Consider the following 21464-nt stretch of genomic DNA (forward strand, 5'->3'; position numbering starts at 1 on the left):
GAAAAAAGTCACTCCTCATATCTACTCGATTTTTCGCTCCCTTTACTATTTCAGTGTGATCAAAATCAATACTCTAATTTGACTTCTCACTGACGTGAAAAAGCCCAAAAAAGCGTGAACAGATATTTAAAAAAGACAGCGCACCAATACAATTCAAATTCTTTGATTTGTAAGAAACCACGATGTCTCCAATATTAGCCGCTATCGCTTCGCGGCTATTAATAAAAAACTTGAAAGCAGCTTATTTAATTCAGCTAACTTAGATCTTTCAATTTGACATTTCCATACTTAAATTCCAATAAATATTTACATAGATACAATTTTTACACTAACTCTACTTCAAAGCTACCAGATATAGCTGATGTACAAATTATCGAGACACTAGTTTAAGCACGTAGAGTGCATGAAGTTTCCTAAATTTGTCAGATATCCGACACGTCAATTTCTTTGAGACTTCTGTTTATGAAGGATCTGTAGTCTACCATCTGAGAGACATAGTTGGCGACTAATTGGTTGAACAGTTTGTCCCATGTTCCATCTAATACTCTCTGTTTGTGTTCAATACTAAGAGCATCACGCATGCAATTTGTCACCAGTTTGGAAGAGGCGCTCTTCGCACACGTCAGGTCCTGAAAGATTCAACACCAACGTTTAAATTGTAGCAAAATAAATGCGTAAGGATTTGCTGTTGAAATCGAGACAAAGGCAAAACGCTTTCCAGTATCTTGGTTAGGAGCCTCTTTTTAATCGATCTAATTATCAAACTAATGACAAAATTAGTTAATTACGGCGAAAAGACATATTAACTTAAAACTGAGAATAATGTGGAATATGTTCAGCTAATTTTTATTTGAAAATGAAAACAATCAAATTGTTAACAAAAAATGATTCAGTTTGAAATTAGAGACGCGTCCAAAATAAACAATATTTTGCGTCCGGAACAATTTTGTGTCATTTCCATCTTAATGATTTCAGATCCATGTCACAATAGTTGGTTTTGATGAAAACTAGCATTGTCCAGTATGATTTTCCTGTCTTCTGGCATGAACTGGAGTGGGTTAGTGAAGCCCCCTCTCGTGCAGCCCACCCCACCCACAGTTACCCTTTTCAGGTCCGAGTCAGATGAAGTCAAAGGATTGCTATTCGTGTGACGTTTACTGCTTCTAAACATATTAGCTACGATCATTTATTAGTACAAAACGCACATCAAAAAACAAATATAGGTACATTGTTAGCTTCTGAATGCGATTTTCCATACATAACTATTTAAAACCGATTTTAGGCTTTGTTCCTCCGAGATTAGTTCACATGCGAACTCAAGTTCATATGCGACCTCAAGAAATGCTAAAACTCCAAACTCGAAACTGATTGGTGAATATACGACCTCGATTAGTTCTTTACATACTGAACAAATTCCTCTCTTTAATGAAATTTCAAGCTTCAAAATTCTAACACAAAAATAGACAGGCCGTTATAGTCTCACAATATTCTCTAATTTTGAAAAATGAAATTCAAGAAATTAAAAAAAATCGATTTTTTTATATTTCTCAACAAAAACTGAGGTCTGCCTTTAAAATTTAACCACTTTGTTTCTTTCAAGCAAAAGCCCTCTTTTGAACTCCCAACAAAGCAAAACATTGGGCGAAGAAGCGGTAAAAATAGCCTAAAAATTTGCAAAGTTGCAGAAAACCACAAATTTAGTGTAACATTCATTAATTAACAAAAAACTGTACCACCAAATCAAAGAGCTTAAAACTATACCACCAGCGAATCCAAACCACTTGACCCAGAAAAAAAGTTTATAAGAAAAGAAACTGTCTGAACCACACGAACAAAAAATTAAGCTCGAAAACAGCAGTATGAACAAAAAGGCCCGCTAATTTAACTCCGCTCGCCAATTTTGTCCAAAGTGAAATCACTCCAAACTTAAAATTTTTCACGCGCTTAGTTTACTGCTTAAAAATCATTCCAATAAAACCATTAAAAATTTCCAGAGACTCCAAAATCGACTCTCATGTTTACTACCTTGATCTAAAAAATGACTTCCGAAAACTATCAATTAAAAACAAACCCCGCAGAAATTTTTAAAAAGAAGAGCAACATCAATCAACACTAGGTTGAAGATACTTCAGATGTTGAATCTCCAAATTTTGGGCACTCCTGCTGCGTGAAACCGTAAATATTTGCTCAACGATGTACTTGTGAGAAAAAAAACGACGCATACCGAGCATACGACAAAGAAGAAAACAGGAAAAACCTCACTGTCTTTTCATCATCAAATTTTAAAATATTCCCTACGTAGTTCGAAATCTCATTATTTAATCTTCAGGGATTTTTGAGGTGTTCTAATACTACTGAATTTGTTCACTCTATTACTGCCCGCTTGAAAACATAGCCGGAAGATTGCCGGAAAATAGCCGCTTGTGGCCTTCCATGAAATGAAACAACTAAAGAAATAAGATAGACAGATTGACCACAAGTCCTTTAATAGACCACTAGAATTTTTGGTTAGATTACGACTGTCATTGTTATAAGACATATACGCTCCTTTTTAAGGCAAAAGCCCTTATGGAGCTTTTTCAAAATTCATATTCGATATCAAAAACTCAAGACTCTAATACTCAAGAAATAGGGCACAACGATTGGCCCTACTTAGATGCACACATTACTGACTAGTAAATGTTCATAAAATTTAAAGTTCATTAAGCGGGTTCGGAAATCATTTTTTTGAGTGAAGGAAGTCACGCAATTGATCTAAAAGCAGTACATATGACGTAACGCTCACAAATTTCAACCGCAAAGCAGTAGAAATCACCGAAATTGAAAGTAAATTTCAAGAAGTCAGGTCTCCAGAATAATCCATGGAGACGACGAAGTAAAAAAAAACACGATGTCCCTAATAATAGCCGCTATTGCTTCGTGGCTATTAAAAAACATTCAAAAAATAATTTAGACAGACAAAAAGAAAACCCAGATTTTTTTTTTAAATTGCTCCAATAATTCAATACTCACCCATCAAACATTCAGGTGATTTCTTTCAAAAAACTACATCAATACAAAGAATGTAAACATCAACGAAACAAATGTATTCTGAACAAAAACAAAATTGGTATAGAGATAAAAGATTGACAAAAAAGGTCGAAAAAGGTTTTCTTTGACAAACCGGGCTGAAATACCCTGCAGTTCGAAGCGTAAAAAAACCACAAAGTATAATTGTACATATTTTAAAAACAATACATTAGTCGCTCTCAGTAAGAAACGTCAAATGTCAGAAATAACTAAAAATTGCATGTGTGAGTTCATTATAAATGTCTAGAACGACCAAAATTGTTCCTAAATCTACAAGTATTTGCCAATATATATGAAATAAACCACTTAGAGCAAAAAGTGAAACCTAAATCTAAAAACTGCTTTGAAAAAGTGGCTAGTGATTTGCATATTTTTTACACCTATTCTCGCACTCTCTCAAAAAAGCGACATGAACAGAACACCACACTCTTTCTCTTTCTCTCTCTCTCTCTCTCTCTCTCTCTCTCTCTCTCTCTCGCTCTGTCGTCTTTGTACTCTTCAAATTTTCTCAGCAATTTACACCTAAAAACCGTTTGCAATCATTTCACTGTTTTAAATAAAGGGTTTCAATATTATCTACCAAAACACAGCCGGTAGAATTCCGGAAAGCGGCATCAAAATCGACTTCAGGAAAAAGCTAGCAATCCACAAAATAACTAAAGCTGCTGTCAGAACTCAAGAAAGCAGAGAAAATAACAATAAGTCAAATAACGAATAAAAATGGCCAAAAATTAAACTGACCTAAGAATTAAACCACTTTTTCAGATCGTAAAAGTACACGAAAAAAACCTTGTTTTTATAAAATCGAGGCAACGAAATTGCTGACGACAAAAAAGCCAAGCAATATTGAGCTCAACTTTGAAAAAGGAGAAAAACTAAGACAGAGATAAATACTGTTACTTTCTTTGGAAATTTTATAGAAAACAACTGCTTTGTACCAAAATAACTAATTTGAATTGTAGAACAACGCGCGGTAAAACAATCCAAAAAGTAAAACAGACTTGAATTCAATCGCAAAATAGACTTAAATTTCGTAAAACAGTTGAAAAATCTCCAAATTGGCATAACAATCCCTTTAATTAACAAAGCGCTATGAATACAGCCTGAATATTATTCAGTTTACAAAATTCTCTTAGAAATAAATCTTAAAATTTGAAAAGAGGAGGTTGAAAAAGCCGTTGGTTATCAAAAACAATTTGCTGGCTTTGCGAAAGTTGTTTTACGCCTACATTTCGCGCTGTGGTTCAAAAGAAGTTATGAACAAAAAACAATTCTATGCTTCTTAATTTTACGGTATTTCTGCTACCTCAGTTATCAGAAAAACTGCCGGAATAATTCCAGAAATGACTCCCAAACATTCGTCTGCGCCAAAAAAAACTAGCTCTTTCAACAGAAGTGTTTCCATTTGAATCGGCAATAAATACACAAGAAAATAAATGAAAAATTTAACCCTAAAAACCTAACTGAACTAAACATAACCGACTAACGTCGGGCGAATTGCTTTCAAACGACCGGCGAGCGTTTGGCTTCTTCAGTAGCTAGCCACGGTTTAGTGAGCCTAGCTTTAGCTTGATTCGACTCCTTGATTCGACAACTTTTAGTTTTCTAGCTTTGTTAGTAAATAAACCAAATAAAAAAATTGATATTATAAAAAATTTACAAAATTTTGCGAAACTAAAAATAAAAGCTGCTAGATTTCGCAGTGAAAATGTTCCGAACTATTTTTTCTCCTGGAGTTATGTCAAGTAACCCATCTGCAAGACAAAAAACTTCGTTGGCCATTAATGATCGTTAAACTCAAAAGGACAAAATTATTCAAAAAATTCGAAAACAATAGCAAAAAATCTTGCTAAAATTCAAGAAATTAAAATCTTCAAAACCATTTTGTTGTCTCAAGATACTATTCAGCATCCCTCTTCCCAGCTTTAAATAGCGTCACTGGCTCATGAACATCCATAAACTTGGAACATAATAACAACTTTCAAAAAATTTGAAAATTAAATTTTATCAAAAAAGTGCTAAGAGGTGGAGTCTTTAAAATATTGATAACCACTCCATTAATTCTATAAACTATGCGACAGCTTATCATCAAGCCTTGAGGAAGTCCCTATGATCCTGGTGCAGGAAAAAATGATTAAAAATTCAAAAAGATTCAAAAACTTGAAAAATTGAAAATATTTTTAAAAATGGCTGATATTAAAATCTTGAAAAACATTCCATTCCATCTAGAAGCTATGCAGTAACCTATAATCAAACCCTAGATGAGATTATGTGCCTTTTGAGGCTGGAGAAACCTAAAAACCGAAAAAAAATTATAAAAACTGCAAGTTATCAAAAAAATTGAGAAAAATTATATCAAAAAATTGAAAGCTATTCTGCGGCAAATGAAATTTTTCAGTAACTTATTATCAAACCCTAAAGGACGCTTTCTGGCCGCTGCGTCCAGAAGGACTCGGATAAAGAAAAATAAATATCTAAAAAATTGAAAAAATTTGCACGATTTGTCAAAAATTGCTAAAATTTGTGATGCTAAAATGTTAAAACCATTCCACTACCACTAGAAACTATGCAGTAAACTATTATAAAACCCTAGAGGAGGTTCCTTGACATCTAGGGCTGAAAATACTCAAAAAATGACAAAAATTGTCAAAAAGCTTGAAAAAAATTGTGAAAATTAATATAAACCTGCGAGTTTTTAGCGATCGGTTGTTCGTCAGTAGCCACGGGGGCGGGTGATGGTGGGATGACTGGTGCACCGGCGGGCTGATGGGGAGGGAGGGGGCATCAGTGGGGTGGGGGGCAAGAGCGTGGTGCGGTGGGGGGTGGGGGCAATGGTGGGGGGGGGGGTCAACAGTGGGGGTGTCTTCAACCTCTAAGAACCGCCCTTCACACCATAAGTACAAGTCTCCAAAACAGTTTGAGCTGAAACAGAGCTAAAAGGCTCTAAGAGCACTTAAGGCCCGCTGGGCGCTACCTGTTTATCCCGTTTTTGAGGACGAAAAGTCAAAAGCGTTAGACGAAAAATCGGTTAAGCGAAAAATCGCATTAAAAAAGACCGACCAGACTAATATAATTGCTACAAACTTCGTTTGAGAGCAATTAAAAACTAGAAAAAATTAATTCTTTCAACAATTGCAAGAAATTGGCAAAAAAGCTAACAAAATTTCAGAAAACTCTTTTTTTCCAGGAAAACTGTTAACTACTTAAAATTATCTTGAACAGAACCCGGGATTTCAATTCCCAATGAATGCGATAAAACAAAACAACGGACAGAAAATCTCTAAAATAGTTTAAAAACCCGAAATGTAACAAAAAATCTCCAATTTAGCATAAAACTCATTAACTCCCATTTAACATCAAATCATTATGTCACTAAGCCTACAATTATTGCTCCAGTCAATGCAGACCTCTGCCAAAGCCGCACGAGAGCAAAATCAGGTTGTTAACAAAATTTTTTGGTCGCTTCAATTTATCGCTTCTCTCGAATACGGTTGTATGATTTAAAACAACCATTTCTTTTGCACTACTCTCTTTCTGTTCAATCCACAAACCACTCGCAACCCACAATTGTTTCATCCGTTCCAATTCCTGCTTCTACGTTCACACCAAAAATTGATTAAAAACTTTTCTAATACTCGTTTTTGAATTTGCGTCACAATAATACTCTGAGAACATGAGGGCAGGTATCAATAATTAACAACTAAAATTCTACATTACTTAACATGTTCTGAGAGTATTTAGGAAGCGCTTGCTCACGATAAACATACCCGGCAGATTGCCGGAAAATAGCCACCGTTGATTCCAATAAGCATGCTTGGGATTGAAAGAAAAGATATTGAAAAAAAAAGATTTTTGTACAAAAACATTTTTTAAGTCCGATTTATTTTGATGGTATTTCGTAGTTAAACATAACGTACTTCTGTTTCTTAGAGAGAGGCTACAGGGGCTACTATCAATACCAATAAGCATTAGAGATGGTAACTAAGACTTATAGGAACGACGTTCAAATAGCGGGCATCTAAAATTGGACTTTATGGGTTTATCCCGTTTCTACTTCTGACTTCAATTTTTTATACTGACTCTGTTCATTTTGAATTGCTTTGCTGAGCAACTGATGTTCAAAATCACTTTTAGCAGAATGAGAGAAGAGAGACTAGCCTAGAGAAAACAAAAAGATATCACGCAAAATGTTGAAAAAGCGGCAAAATGAGGTAACGCGAAACATTTTTTTATTCGACAAAGTAAAAAAAAAAGGAGCGCTATAATAACCAGCTGAGAAGATGAGGGCGGCTATTAATAAACATACCTGACAGATTGCCAGCAAAAAGCCGCAGTAGATTCGATCTACTCTCAAAAGATAGTAAAGAAACAGACCAAAAAAGAAACTTCTGTCGTTAAATGCTGAGATGTAAATAAATAATCTAATAAACTTATCGTTGCTTACATTGGCTTCTCTGGAGTAATCTCCAATTAGAGTGACACAAACTCACTTGACCTGATCTCTCTGAACTGAAGTACAGAAATATCAATTTCAGAGTGAGTAAGTCATTTTTGAGAATGAGGTAAGTCGCGTGTGACCAAAAATTTAATCACTCAAATGAACAAAAAACTCTCCACTAAGAGTGAAAAACTATGTTACACATGCGATTCAGGTCAATTTGAATGAACCAATCAACAAAAGGCAGATTTGAAGTGATTGTGACTTCGTATAGTTTTAACAAAAATCGTGATAAATCGAAATAAAAAACATAGCAGGACAAGTCCTGAAACAATTCACCGAATTTTATTAACTAAACCAAAAACCATGACCCGGAATGGATTATGAATGGATCGGGAAAACCACTTAGAAAATAGTCAGATCAAAAAATCGAAAAAATAGTAAAAACTGATGTCAGAATGCCACATTGAAACAAAAAAAAAACACTAGCGAGACTGCGAATAGTTGTTCAAACAACTTTTACCACTCCACGTTAAAAATATAGCCGGCAGACTGCCGGAAGATAGCCGCCACTGACGCGCTTGATGCACATCGGTATTGAAACAGAAAAAATACAAGGAGAGTTAAATTGACGGATTTTTTTCTGTTTGTTTTTCAGTGTCAAAAAGTTCTAATTTAGCGTGCAGTTTCAGTTGGATTCTAAACTGAACTTTATTGATCTTCTAAACTGAAAACTAATCACCATAATACCAATGTCAGCAAGCAAACCTAATTCTCAATGACACAAGGACCGGGTTTATCTGTTTCAGCCGTCTCTTTTGATTTTGATCTTTTGACTTTGACAGTATTGACCAAATTGCTAATTGAATGCGTGAGAACTTAAAATCGATTTAGTTTAAACAGTGGGTGAAGTCTTTCGCAACTTAATAGTGAAAATAGTGACTTATGCAAAAAGAAAATGTAATCACAAGTCCTGACATACAATTCAAAGAACTTTCTTGACTTAACAAACTAGACCTAGAACAGACTATGCGTGAATTGAGAAAACCATTTCCAAAAAAATCAGATCGAAAACAAAAAAAAACAGAAAATCAATGTCAAAATGCTGCGAGGGACAACAAAAAACCACTAGCGAGAAAGGTAAATTTGATTCTAACAAAAAACTATGCCTAGAAGGAACTATGAATGGATTGGGGAAACCATTTAGAATAAAAATACGATCCAAAAAATTTAAAAAACAGTAAAAACCAAAGTGAAATTGCCGCATGTGAACAAAAAATTACTTGCGAGAAAACGAATTCTTGTTCAAACACTGTTTTCCCACTCTACTTTAAAATTAGAGCGAACAAATTTCACGTCGCGAAAGCACTCGTTTTTCGCTCCATTTCCTGTTTCGGCGTGACCAAAACCACTACTCCAATTCGACTTCAAAAATCAAGAACTCGTTTTCTTGATTTTTGAAGTCGAATTGGAGTGAACAGATCTTTAAAACAAGACAGCGCCCCAATACAATTCAAACTCTTTGAATTGTAAAACATAGCAGGACAAGTCTTGACGTACAACTCAAATAATTTTCATTTACTAATTAAAATCAACACTTAGAGGGGACTATGAGTGAATTGGGAAAACCATTTTTAAAAAAATTGGATCAAAAATTTAAAAAAAAAACAAAATCAATGTCAAAATGCCGCATGTTAATAAAAAAACCACTAACCAGAAAGATAAATTTGGCTCAAACAAAAAAACTAAGCCTAGAATGAACTAAGAATGGATTGGAAAAACCATTTAAAAATCGATCCCAAATACAGAAAAACCAGTAAAAATCAAAGAGAAATTTCCGCATGTGAACAAAAAACCATTGGCGAGAAAGCGATTTTGTGTTCAAACAGCTTTCTCACTCTACTTTAAATTAGAGGGAAAAAATTTCACATCCCAAAAACTCATTTTTCGCTCAACTTCCTGTTTCGGCTTGAGCAGAAGAATCACTACGCTAATTTGACTTCAAAAAAAACCTAACCGACTAACGTCGGGCGAAATGCTCTCAAACAACCGGCGAGCGGTTGGCTTCGTCAGTAGCTTGCCACTGTTAAGTGAGCCTAGCTTTAGATTAATTGAAGGGCCGTAAGCTGAGCACAGCGGGGGTGCACCACAGCGGGGGTGCAAAAGTGGATTGGGTATATTGATATGGGGGCGGTGGGTGGGTGGGGTGTGGGGTCGATTTCTAAGAAACGTCATCCACACCGTAAGTATAAGTCTCCAAAACAGTTTCTGTTGATCGCATACTTGACGACTAGTGGGCTGAACGGCTCTAAGATAAATTAATGCAAACCTCTGGGGGTTACCTCTATATACCGTTTCTGAAGACGAATGTCAAATGGGTCAGGCATAAAATCGGTCAAGCGAAAAATTTCATGAGAGACAAACAGGACTAATATTTGCTAAAAACTGCCTTTGAGAGCAATTAACATTGATATCCTAAAAAGGGCCTGCTAAGTCACCTATGATAAACAAATTTCTACTATAACTAAAAGTTAATGAGGATCAAAGATGATGACATTACGCCACATATAACAGCAGCTGAAATGCGGCGTCAACAAAGAGCGAGAGAGAGAGAGATAGTGTGAGAGAGAGATAGATAGTGAGAGAGAGAGAGATAAAAAGTGAACGACAAAGAGAAGGGAAGAAACCCTAATCGACAGAGAGAGAGAAAGAGATAGAAAAAATTTTCATTGGATTCAACTCTGCAACTCATAGTTTTCTAGCCTTGTTAGTAAATAAATAGAAAAATAAAAAAGGCAAAATTAAAAAAAAAGCTTTTCAACTTTGCAGAAAAAAAATTCGAATCCATTTTGGTCTTGGAAGTTCTGTTAAGTATCCTGGCCAGTAATGGTCTTTAAACTCAGAAAAGGACAAACAAATTTAAAAAGTTTGGAAAAAACTGCAAATTTTAAAAAAATCTTGCTAAAATTCGAGATATTAGTACCTTAAGAACCATTTCATTGTCTCAAAAGACTATCCGTTATCCCTGTTTCAAGCCTGAAATAATTTAACTGGCTCATACAGATCCATACACTTGGAAAATAAAAAAATTTCCACAAACTTGAGAAGTTTTAAATTTTATCCAAAAATTACTGAAACTGGAGTCATAAAAATCTTGATCACTATCCCATTAACTCTAGAAACTATGCAGCAGGAAGCTTTTTATCAAACCCTCGAGGACGTTCCGTGGCTCTTGAGGCAAGAGAATTCAAAAAAAAATTTTGAATTCAAAAAACTTTAAAAAAACAAGTTTCGAAAATTGTGATATTTAAAAGATGAAAATGAAAATTAATCCATCACAAACGAAAACTTTCCAGTAACTTAGTAACTTATTATCAAACCATAACGGAGGTTTTCTGACAAGCCTCAAAAAACCTGAATAATGACTGTCAAAAATTGAAAAAATGGCAAAAATTGTCAAAAAAAAAATGCCAAAATTCGTGATGTTAAAATCTTGCAAGACATTCCATTACATCTAGAAATTATACAGTAACCTATTTTCAAACCCTCGAGGACGTTCCGTGTCTCTTGAGGCAAGAGAATTAAAAAAAATTTTGAATTCAAAAACTTTAAAAAAACAAGTTTCGAAAATTGTGATATTTAAAAGATGAAAATGAAAATTAATCCATCACAAACGAAAACTTTCCAGTAACGTAGTAACTTATTATCAAACCATAACGGAGGTTTTCTGACAAGCCTCAAAAAACCTGAATAATGACTAATGTCAAAAATTGAAAAAATGGCAAAAATTGACAAAAAAAATGCCAAAATTCGTGATGTTAAAATCTTGCAAGACATTCCATTACATCTAGAAATTATACAGTAACCTAATTTCAAACCCTAGAGGACGTTCCTTGGCTCTGGAGGCTTAAGAACCTAAAACACGACAATTTTCAAACAAACTTGATAAGCAAGTTTTATCAAAAAATTGCTAGAATTTGTGTAATTAGAAAAAAACTATTCCATAGAAAAACTGAAAAACTGGCCAAAAAAATTTTGTCAGTTTTTTGTTGTCAAACCCCTCATGATGTTTTCTTGCCCCTGGGTCTGGAAAAACCTGAAAGGAAAAACTGATCTATTCTGTTTTGCCCCCCCCCCCCCGCTTAGTGAGCATAAATTTTTTATGACCCCCAGGCGCACGTCCTATTTTCTTACATACTTACGTGCTATATAACAACTTATAATTTGTTATTGGGGGTCATAAAAAACACTGGGGGTGTAACAATAGATCCGGGAAAACAAATGTCAAAAAAATTGTAAATTGCACGTTTCGTCAAAAAAATGCTTAACTTGTGATGTTAAAATAATGCAACCATTCCATTACCACTATAAAATATAAAGTAACCTCTTATTAAAACCTAAAGGAGGTATTGAAACCTAGGGCTGATAAAAACCAAAAAAAGCGAATTTTTGAAAAAGCTTGAAAAAACGGCAAAACAGCATAAATTTGCGTGGGGTGGGGTGGGGGTAAGGGTAACAGCGCAGGTTCGGGGCAATAGTGGGTAGGGTCAAAAGTGGAAGGGTTTTCAAACTCTAAGAACAGCTTTTCACACCAGAAGTATAAGTCTCCAAAAAAGTCCGAGCTGAGACAGAGCTGAAAGGCTCTAAGAGCACTTAATGCCCGCTGGGCGCTACCTGTTTATCCCGTTTTTGAGGACGAAAAGTCAAAAGCGTCAGACGAAAAATCGGTTAAGCGAAAAATCGCATAAAATAGACAAACAGGACTAAAATAATTGCTAAAAAACATCATTTGAGAGCAATTAACAATGATTTCCTAAAAGGCACTTGTTTAGTCATTTAAGATAGAAAAATATAAGTTATACATTTCAACTAAAATTCAGCTTTAATGAGGGTAATTGATGATGCCATGCGGCTTCAACAAAAAGGGAGAGATAGAGTGTGAGAGATTAATAAAACATAAACTAGAAAGCGAAGGGAAGAAACCCTAACCGACCGCGAGAGAAAGAGATAGGAATAATTTCCATGATTGGATCGACTCTGCAATTTATAGTTTTCTAGCTTTGTTAGTAAATAAATCATAGAAAAATGAAAGACAAAATTGAAAGTTTTCAACTTCGCAGTAAAAAAATTCAAAACCATTTTTTGTCTCGAAAGTTCTGTTAAGTACCTTGGCCAGTACCTTGGTCTTTAAACTCAGAAAAGAACAAATTAAAAAATTTTGGAAATTGCAAATTTTAACAAAATCTTGCTAAAATTCAAGATATTAGTATCTTAAGAACCAATTCATTGTCTCAAGAGACTATCCAGTATCCTTGTTTCAAGCCTGAAAAAGTTTCACTGGCTGATACAGATCCATACACTCGGAACAAAAATTCAAAAAATTCCAAAAATTACCAAAAATGGAGTCATAAAAAATATTGATCACCATCCCATCAACTCTAGAAACTATGTAGCAGCTTATCATCAAACCCTAGAGGAAGTTCCGTGGCTCTTGAGGTTAGAGAATTCTAAATAATTTCAAAAAAAAACAAGTTTTAAAAAAAATTCCTAAAAATTGTGATATTAAGAAGTTTAAAATTAATCAATCACAAACGAAAATTTTTCAGTAACTTATTATCAAACACTAAAGGAGGTTTTCTGACCCTTGAGGCTCAAAAAACCTGAATAATAAACAATGCCAAAAAATTGAAAAAATGGTAAAAAAAATGCCAAAATTCGTGATCTTAAAATCTTGCAAGATATTCCATTACATCTAGAAATTATATAGTAACCTATTTTCAAACCCTAGAGGAGGTTCCTTGGCTCTTGGGGTCAACCTCAAAGAACCGCCCTTCACGCCAATAAGTATGTCTCCAAAACAGTTTCTGTGAATCGCATACTTGGAGACTATGAGCTAAAGGCTCTAAGCGAACTTAATGCCCGCAAGGCGCTACCCGTTTATTCCGTTTTTGAGGACGAAAAGTCAAAAGCGTCAGATAAAAAAAAAATCGGTTAAGCGGAAAATCGCATAAAAAGACCGACAGGACTAATATAATTGCTACAAACTTCGTTTGAGATCAATTAATCAGGAAAATGTGGCAACAGATCTGAAAAAAATACACCGCCCCAATAGAATTCAAATTCTTTTAATTGTAAAACACCGAGAGAAGCCCAATAATAGCCTTTCGAAGGGAGGCGTACCTGGAAAACTTTTGTTCCTGGCTCCCCCACAGCGAGCAAATTTTTGATCAAAAAAGCCTGTACGGCAAAGTAAAACCTATTACGTTTTTCCCAGAGTAATTTGTACATCGGAAACATTAAATTATCAACCCTCAAATTATAAAGCGTTGACATTATATATCAATAAGCGCAAAAAGCCGTTCAATGAGGACATGAAAAGATCTATAATTATCAGCCACTTAAAAGCTGGAATCTTGATCAAGATCAATTACGGACAAACACGTTCTACCAGGGGAAGTTTTTTGGTGTATACCTGGTGACATCTGCCGAGTTGACTCTAGGAGTGGTGGAAGATCCTCCACCTCCCCCTGTTCCACCAGAGGAAGAATTGGCGGATGAGTTGGCACTTGCTATGGCCGAAGCTGACACCGTGCAGTTCAAGACAGACACTAAGTCGCCAAATAGCTTGTCAGCCTCAACCAAGTCTTCTTGCGTCACCTGCACCACATGTCATCAAGAAAAAATTGGAGAGTTTCCACAAAAAAAGCATTTCAACCAGTAATTTTTTAGGTAGTCACTAATTTTCACGAAAATAGCCAGCAGATTGCCGGAATAGCTGCGAAATAATAGACTTGCGTGCCGTATAATAGAGATAGAAACAGATACCGATCTAAATTGAAAAAAAAATCGACGCCACTCAGAACGCTAGGTTAAAAAAAACATTCAGCCATAAATTAAACATACACGGCAGATTGTCGAAAAATATCCGCCGTTGATTCCAGTAAGCATGATCGGGATTGAAAGAATAGAAGATATTAAACATACCCGGCAGATTGCCGGAAAATAGCCGCCGTTGATTCCAATAAGCATGATTGGGATTGAAAGAATAGAAGATATTGAAAAAGATTTTTGTACAAAAACATTTTTTAAGTCCGATATATTTTGATGGCGTTTCGTAGTTGAACATAACGTATTTCTGTTTCTTAGAGAGAGGCTACAGGGGCTACTATCAATACCAATAAGCATTAGAGATGGTAACTAAGACTTATAGGAACGACGTTCAAATAGCGGGCAACTAAAATTGGGCTTTATGGGTTTATCCCGTTTGTACTTCTGACTTCAATTTTTTATACTGACACTGTTCATTTTGAATTGCTTTGCTGAGCAACTGATGTTCAAAATCACTTTTAGCAGAATGAGAGAAGAGAGAAACTAGCCTAGAGAAGTCAAAAAGATATCACGCAAAATGTTGAAAAAGCGGCAAAATGAGGTAAAGCGAAAAACTTTTTTATTCGACGAAGTAAAAAAAAATACGAGCGCTATAATAGCCGGCTGAGAAGATGAGGGCGGCTATTAAAAAAAAAAATTTGTACGAAAACAATTTTAAGTCCGATTTATTTTGATGGCATTTCGTAGTTGAACGTACTTCTGTTTCTTAGAGAGAGGCTACAGGGGCTAGCATCAATATCAATAACCATTAGAGATGGTAACTAAGACTTATAGGAACGATGTCCAAATAGCTAGCATCCAAAATTGGGCTTTATGCGTTTATCCCGTTTCTATTTCTGACTTTGATTTTTTTATACTGACTCTCTTCATTTTGAATTGCTTTGCTGAGCAGCTGCTGTTTAAAACACTTTGAGCAGTATGAGAAAGAGTGAAACTAGCCTAGAGAAGTCAAAAATATCTCCCGCAAAATGTCGAAAAAGCGGCAAGATGAGGTAAAGCGAAACAAAAGTTCGACGAAGTAAAAAAAAATAGGAGCACTATAATAGCCGGCTGTGAAGATGAGGGCGGCTATTAATAAAGCTTGTTAAATTCATTCAGCAGAAGCCTCTTATTAGGGACATTCACTGCGCATATGATTTCCTTTGAACTTAAACTAAATCAAATTAAACTTAAGTTTTAAAGTGCAAAAGTCATTTTATTGAGTGAGGTAAGTCATGATCAAAATCTAATCACGAAAATAGTCTTAAAACCTTTGCTAGAGAGAGTGAGAAATGACGTCACGCACGCAAACTCCGTTTGTGAGAGGAAGAAGTCAGAAAAAAAATTTGACTTTCAGCTTCGTTGTGTGATTAAATGTAAAACGAAAAAAGAGCGTCAGATGACGAAACAAAAACATAACCGACTAAACGTCGGAAGAATTGCTCTCGAACAACTTGTGGGAGCTCTATTTACTTGCAGTCTGCTTCAGTCGGGGGCAGCGGGAGGGGGAGCCTAAAAGGGACTACAAAATTCAATAGTGGGCTTCAAATAACCACATTACAGGTTAAAATATATCCTTAAGATTTAAAGTGAAAAATGGCATTAGTTTCGGCACACTTTTCAATCGACTTTTAGTATTAAATTGCCACCAATTGAGTTCAGCTGCTTGAAATTGTGATTGAGAGAGAATTTTAGATCACGCGAAACGCAAAAATTTAAGGTCGTAAAAGTCACTCGAAAAGTCAAAACGGTCAAGCAAAAATTTTGCATAAGATCAACACATTTACAATAAATGCTATGAACTTCGTTCAAGGGCATTTAAAAACCAAGAGCACCGCAATATAGCTCTGCTCAGCGTACAGCTTTGCAGCTATAATGAATGTTTTAAGACACGAAGTTGAAAGCGTGGTGTAGATAGGATACTATTGACAGTAATCCAACTTAGTTCCCTTCGCTAAACTTTGAAAATACCCACCCCTTCAATTCACACACTAAGCAAAGAAGCAAAATTCGTTTGTATGAAAAACATACATCGCAACCTGCTGGAAAATAGCCGCCGTTGACCCGCTCGAGATTGAAAAAGAAGAGATAAGAGTGACGAAACTTTTTTCAAAAATTGTTCTAATGTCGTGTGAAATTTCAGTTGGATTATTAAATTATATTTAATTCAGCTTCTAAACAAAAAGTTATTCAGCTTAATACTAATACCAGCTGGCAGTAAAATTAAAGATCTTTGAAAACCTAATGCACTATGACTTATTTTGACCTTAACCGTATTCACTACATTGCGTATGTCAATGAATGAAAATCTAAAATTCATTCAGTTGAAATAGTAAGAAAGGAGTTAAACGTGAAAGTCTTGACTCATGTAAAACGAAAAACGTGATGGAGAAAGTAAAGCGAATTATAAAAACCTAGCAGGATTCCGATTCACGATGCAAAGAATATAATGGTCAAATGACCTGACAAATATCTTTACAGTAACATCAAACTAATACAGTCAACGGAGCACTATATGCGCAAAATTGAAAAAGTCTACAAGCACTTAAATATTTAGTTTTGATAACGGGTTACAGGTTTAAGGGGTAATGGTTTAAGAATTACCCACAAGAATGAGTTCTCAAAATAATCATAATTTATGAAAAACATAGCTGGCAGATTGCCAGAAAATAGCCGCAATAGATTCGTAGATCTGCAGTCTCAAAAAAACAGCAAAAAAAGACAGACAAAAAACTCGTCTTTTCATTGAAGGCTGATATGTTATATTTTGATTTAAAATCTATAAGTTTTTGATGCCTCTATTAGCTGCTCTCTAATAACCTTCATTTAGAGGGACACACACCCATTTGACCTTATCTCTTTGAATTAAAGTAAATAAAAGTCAATTTCAAAGTGAGGAAATCATTTTTGTGAGTGAGGTAAGTCAAGTGTGGCCAAAAATTTAATCACGCAAATGAACAAAAAAACTCACTCCACTAAGAGCGAAAAATGACGTCAGTCACGCACTTCAGTTGAAATTGCATGAGCGAATGAACAAAAAGCAGATTTTAAGTAGTTGTGACGTCACATGGTCATAACAAAAATTTCGCCGACGCAATAAAAAAAACCAAGAGAAGGCCAATAAAAGCCCCAACTATCGCTAAGCGGCTATTAAACAGAAATGAAATAGACGCAGGCGAAAAAAACCCTCGAGAACCCACAAATTATTCGAACGCTTTTTAGGTCATTTGAAAAAAAATCCCGAGTCAAACCTACTCGGTTTTCTGCTCCTTTTACTACTCCAACGTGAATTAAATCATCACTCCTCATTGGCGTGAAACAAAACAAAAAAGGTGAACAGATCTTGAAAAAAAACGGAAAACTCATAAAGGGAAAAAAAGTGAAAGTGATACCACTTTCTTCGAAATTCCTCACAAATTTCGACTCAAAACAATTCTTTATACCAGATTGCTTAATAAAATTGGTCAATGTCTAATTAAAGTCTATATGATATGATTAAAAAAAAAACATAAAAAAGATACAAAAATGATACACCTCGAAGAACGAGAAAGATCGAGCAAAAAGAAAATTAAAGAACCAAATCTAAACATTTGTTTACTTTTTTATGAAATTCACTGAAAAATGCCAAGTGTCAACCATTGTTCTTACAAAACCTTCGGAAAAAGCGTTTGTCTTTTGATTGAGCACAACTCGAAACTCAAGCGCACAGAAAAACGCTTAAAACATCAGCAAAAAAGACTACAAAAAACAGCACTTAACGTTCAATTATTTTTATAGAAAATCTGTCCTCTCACATCTTTATTTTCTTTTATAACAGTGAGACATCTCCAAATAAACGATTTAATCGATTGGACATCAAAAACTGGTGTGAAAAGCAAAAAACATAACCGACTAACGTCGGGCAAATTGCTCTCAAGCGACCAGAGATCGGTTGGCTTTGTCAGTAGCTAGCCACGGTATATTGAGGCTGGCTTTACGTTGATTCGACTCTGCAACTTTAAGTTTTCTAGCCTTGTTAGTAAACAAATCAAACAAAAACATTTTAAAAAATTTGCACAAAATATTGCAAAAAGAAAAGCTTCCAGATCTCACATTGAAAATGTTCAGAACTATTTTTTTGTCTCAGGAGTCATGTCAAGTAACCCATCCGCAAGACTTGAAAAGCTTTGTTGGCCAGTAATGATCTTTAAACTCAGAAAAGGACAAAAAAAAATTCAAAAAATTTGAAAAATTGTTAATTGAGATAATAAAATCTTCATAACTATTTCATTGTCTCAAGAGATTATCCAGTATCCCTATTTCAAGAAGTAAATATTTTCACTGGCTCATAAAGATCCAAAAATTTGGAACATGATAATAATTTTCCATCCGAAAAGTAAAAAAATTATCGAAAAATTGCTAAAGCATGAGTCATTAAAATACTGATAACCATTCCATTAACTCTAAAAACTATGCGACAACTTATCATTATGATCAAACCTTGGAGGAGGTCCTAGAACCGTGGTGCCGGAAAACAAATTATAAAAAAGTCAAAATTATCAAAAAAAAACCTGAGAAAATTGCAAATATTTTTAACAATTACTGATATTAAAATCATGAAGAACATTCCATTACATCTCAAACCTTTCCATTAATCTAAAATTAGACCCTAGAGGAGGTAATGTGACTCTTGAGAAACCTAAAGAAAATTAACGAAAACAATTCCATGGCAAATAAAATTTTTTCCGTAACATATTATTGAACCCCTGAGGACGTTTACTAACCCCTGCGTCTGGAAAGACAAGAATCAAAAACAAATGTTTATTAAAATTGAAAAAATTTGAACATTTTGTCAAAAAAATGCAATAAATCGTGATGTTAAAATGTTGAAACCAAAAAACGCCTCCAAAAAAGTTTCAGCAGAAACAGAGCTGAAAGGCACTATGTGCACCTAATTCCCAATGGGCGCTACCTGTTTATCCCGTTTTGGAAGACGAAAAGTTAAAAGCGTTAGACGAAAAATGGGTCAAGTGAAAAATCGCATAAAATAGACAAACAGGACTAAAATAATTGCTAGAAAACATCATTTGAGAGCAATTAAAAATGATTTCCTAAAAGGCACTAGTTTATTCATTTAAGATAAAAAAAAAATCAATGTTATACATTTTAACTAAAATTCAGCTTTAATGAGTGTAATAGATGATGCCATCACGCCACATATCAGCAGCTGAAATGCGGCATCAACAAAGAGAGAGAGAGAGAGAGAGAGGAGAGAGAGAGAGAGAGAGAGAGAGAGATAGAGTGTGAGAGATTAATAAAACATGAACGAGAAAGCGAAGGGAAGAAACCCTAACCGACCGCAAAAGAAAGAGAGATAGGAATAATTTCCATGATTGGATTTGACTCTGCAATTTATAGTTTTCTAGCTTTGTTGGTAAATAAATCATAGAAAAATGAAGGCAAAATTTTAAAAAAGTTTTCAATTTCGCAGTAAAAAAATTCGAAACCATTTTTTGTCTCGAAAGTTTTGTCAAGTAACCCATCTCCAAGACTTAAAAAGTTTCGTATGCAAGTAATGGTCTTTAAATTCAGAGAAGGAAAAAGTATTAAAAATTTTTTTTAACAATTGCAAATTTTTAATAAAATCTTGCGACTATTCAAGCAAAAGTGTCAGACGAAAAATCGGTCATGCAAAAAATCGCATAAAAAAGACAGACATGACTAATATAATTGCTACAAACTTCGTTTGAGTGCAATTGAACAGAATTAGGCAATAAAATTTAAAAATAGAAAGAATAAGCGAAAATTTAACCCATTCACTACTACGACTAAAACGAATTCATGACTAAAATACTCAAGGCTGAAAGTGGAAAACTTACGGATAAAAACGGCACACTTGACAATAATTACTTCAAATTTGTTTGAGAACAATTATGACCCGACTTAAAAATATTGAGAGCTTAATCTATAAATTTTTCTAGAAAACTGTAGTGTTTTAAAATGAAATTGATTAAAACCATTCTCTAAATATCTCAAAGTTGAATAGCCCCAACACAAAAAGTTTAAAGAACTGGCCCGCCACTAAACTTCACATAAAATTTAATAACATTGGTAAAACTTAACAGCCTCTCTTGAAAACATAGCCAGTAGACTGCCAAACATTGCTGCGCAAGACTTGAGATTTAAAACATACCCGGCAGATTGCCGGAAAATAGCCGCCGTTGATTCCAATAAGCATGATTGGGATTGAAATAACAGAAGATATTGAAAAAAAAGATTTTTGTACAAAAACATTTTTAAGTCCGATTTATTTTGATGGCATTTCGTAGTTGAACATACTTCTGTTTCTTAGAGAGAGGCTACAGGGGCTACTATCAATAACAATAAGCATTAGAGATGGTAAATAAGACTTATAGGAACGACGTTCAAATAGCGGGCATCTAAAATTGGGCTTTATGGGTTTATCCCGTTTCTATTTCTGACATCCATTTTGTACTATCTCTGTTCATTTTGAATTGCTTTGCTGAGCAACTGATGTTCAAAATCACTTTTAGCAGAATGAGAGAAGAGAGAAACTAGCCTAGAGAAGTCAAAAAGATTTCACGCAAAATGTTGAAAAGGCGGCAAAATGAGGTAAAGCGAAACATTTTTTTATTCGACGAAGTAAAAAAAAATAGGAGCGCTATAATAGCCGGCTGAGAAGATGAGGGCGGCTATTAAACATAAATCGACTAATGTCGGAAGAATTGATCACTTGCAACAGGCGAGGCAATTTAATTCAGGGGGCGTAGCCTAGATAAATGTTTCTTTATGGGTGCAAAAATATTTGACCACACCGGGCTTCGAACCATTGACCTCGCGATCCCTCACCAGAAGCACTGCCCACCTATCAGGTCCTTGTTTTAACTTTGCTGCAATCAATTTTATTTTAACAAAAGGCTTTACTTCGGAGTGAGAGCAATAGAGATCACTCAAAAATGGAGAACGAAAGCGTGAAAAAGTCATTTAAGAAGTCAAAGAATGTTCTAGAAGAAAACGAAAAACCGTCAAGCGAAAAAAGACCAACACGTTTGCAATAATTGCTACGAACTTCGTTCGAGAGCAATTAATA

At 34.8% G+C, this 21464-nt stretch overlaps 1 protein-coding gene across 1 annotated transcript in view; it reads right to left on the reverse strand.

Moving 5' to 3' along the window:
• Nucleotides 1-230: 230 nt before the first annotated feature.
• Nucleotides 231-21464, reverse strand: part of LOC142341633 (uncharacterized) — a 147884-nt gene continuing 126650 nt past the window's right edge. The window contains exons 16-18 of the mRNA XM_075392740.1: nt 13980-14164; nt 1013-1163; nt 231-629 (exon numbers count right to left, since the gene is read on the reverse strand). Coding sequence (XP_075248855.1) covers nt 423-629; nt 1013-1163; nt 13980-14164 — 543 coding nt within the window. The 3' untranslated portion in view covers nt 231-422. The remainder of the gene's footprint in view (nt 630-1012; nt 1164-13979; nt 14165-21464) is intronic.

The sequence above is a fragment of the Convolutriloba macropyga genome, chromosome 6, assembly GCF_964194025.1.
Source record: "Convolutriloba macropyga chromosome 6, txConMacr16.3, whole genome shotgun sequence".
Classification (NCBI taxonomy): domain Eukaryota; kingdom Metazoa; phylum Xenacoelomorpha; order Acoela; family Convolutidae; genus Convolutriloba; species Convolutriloba macropyga.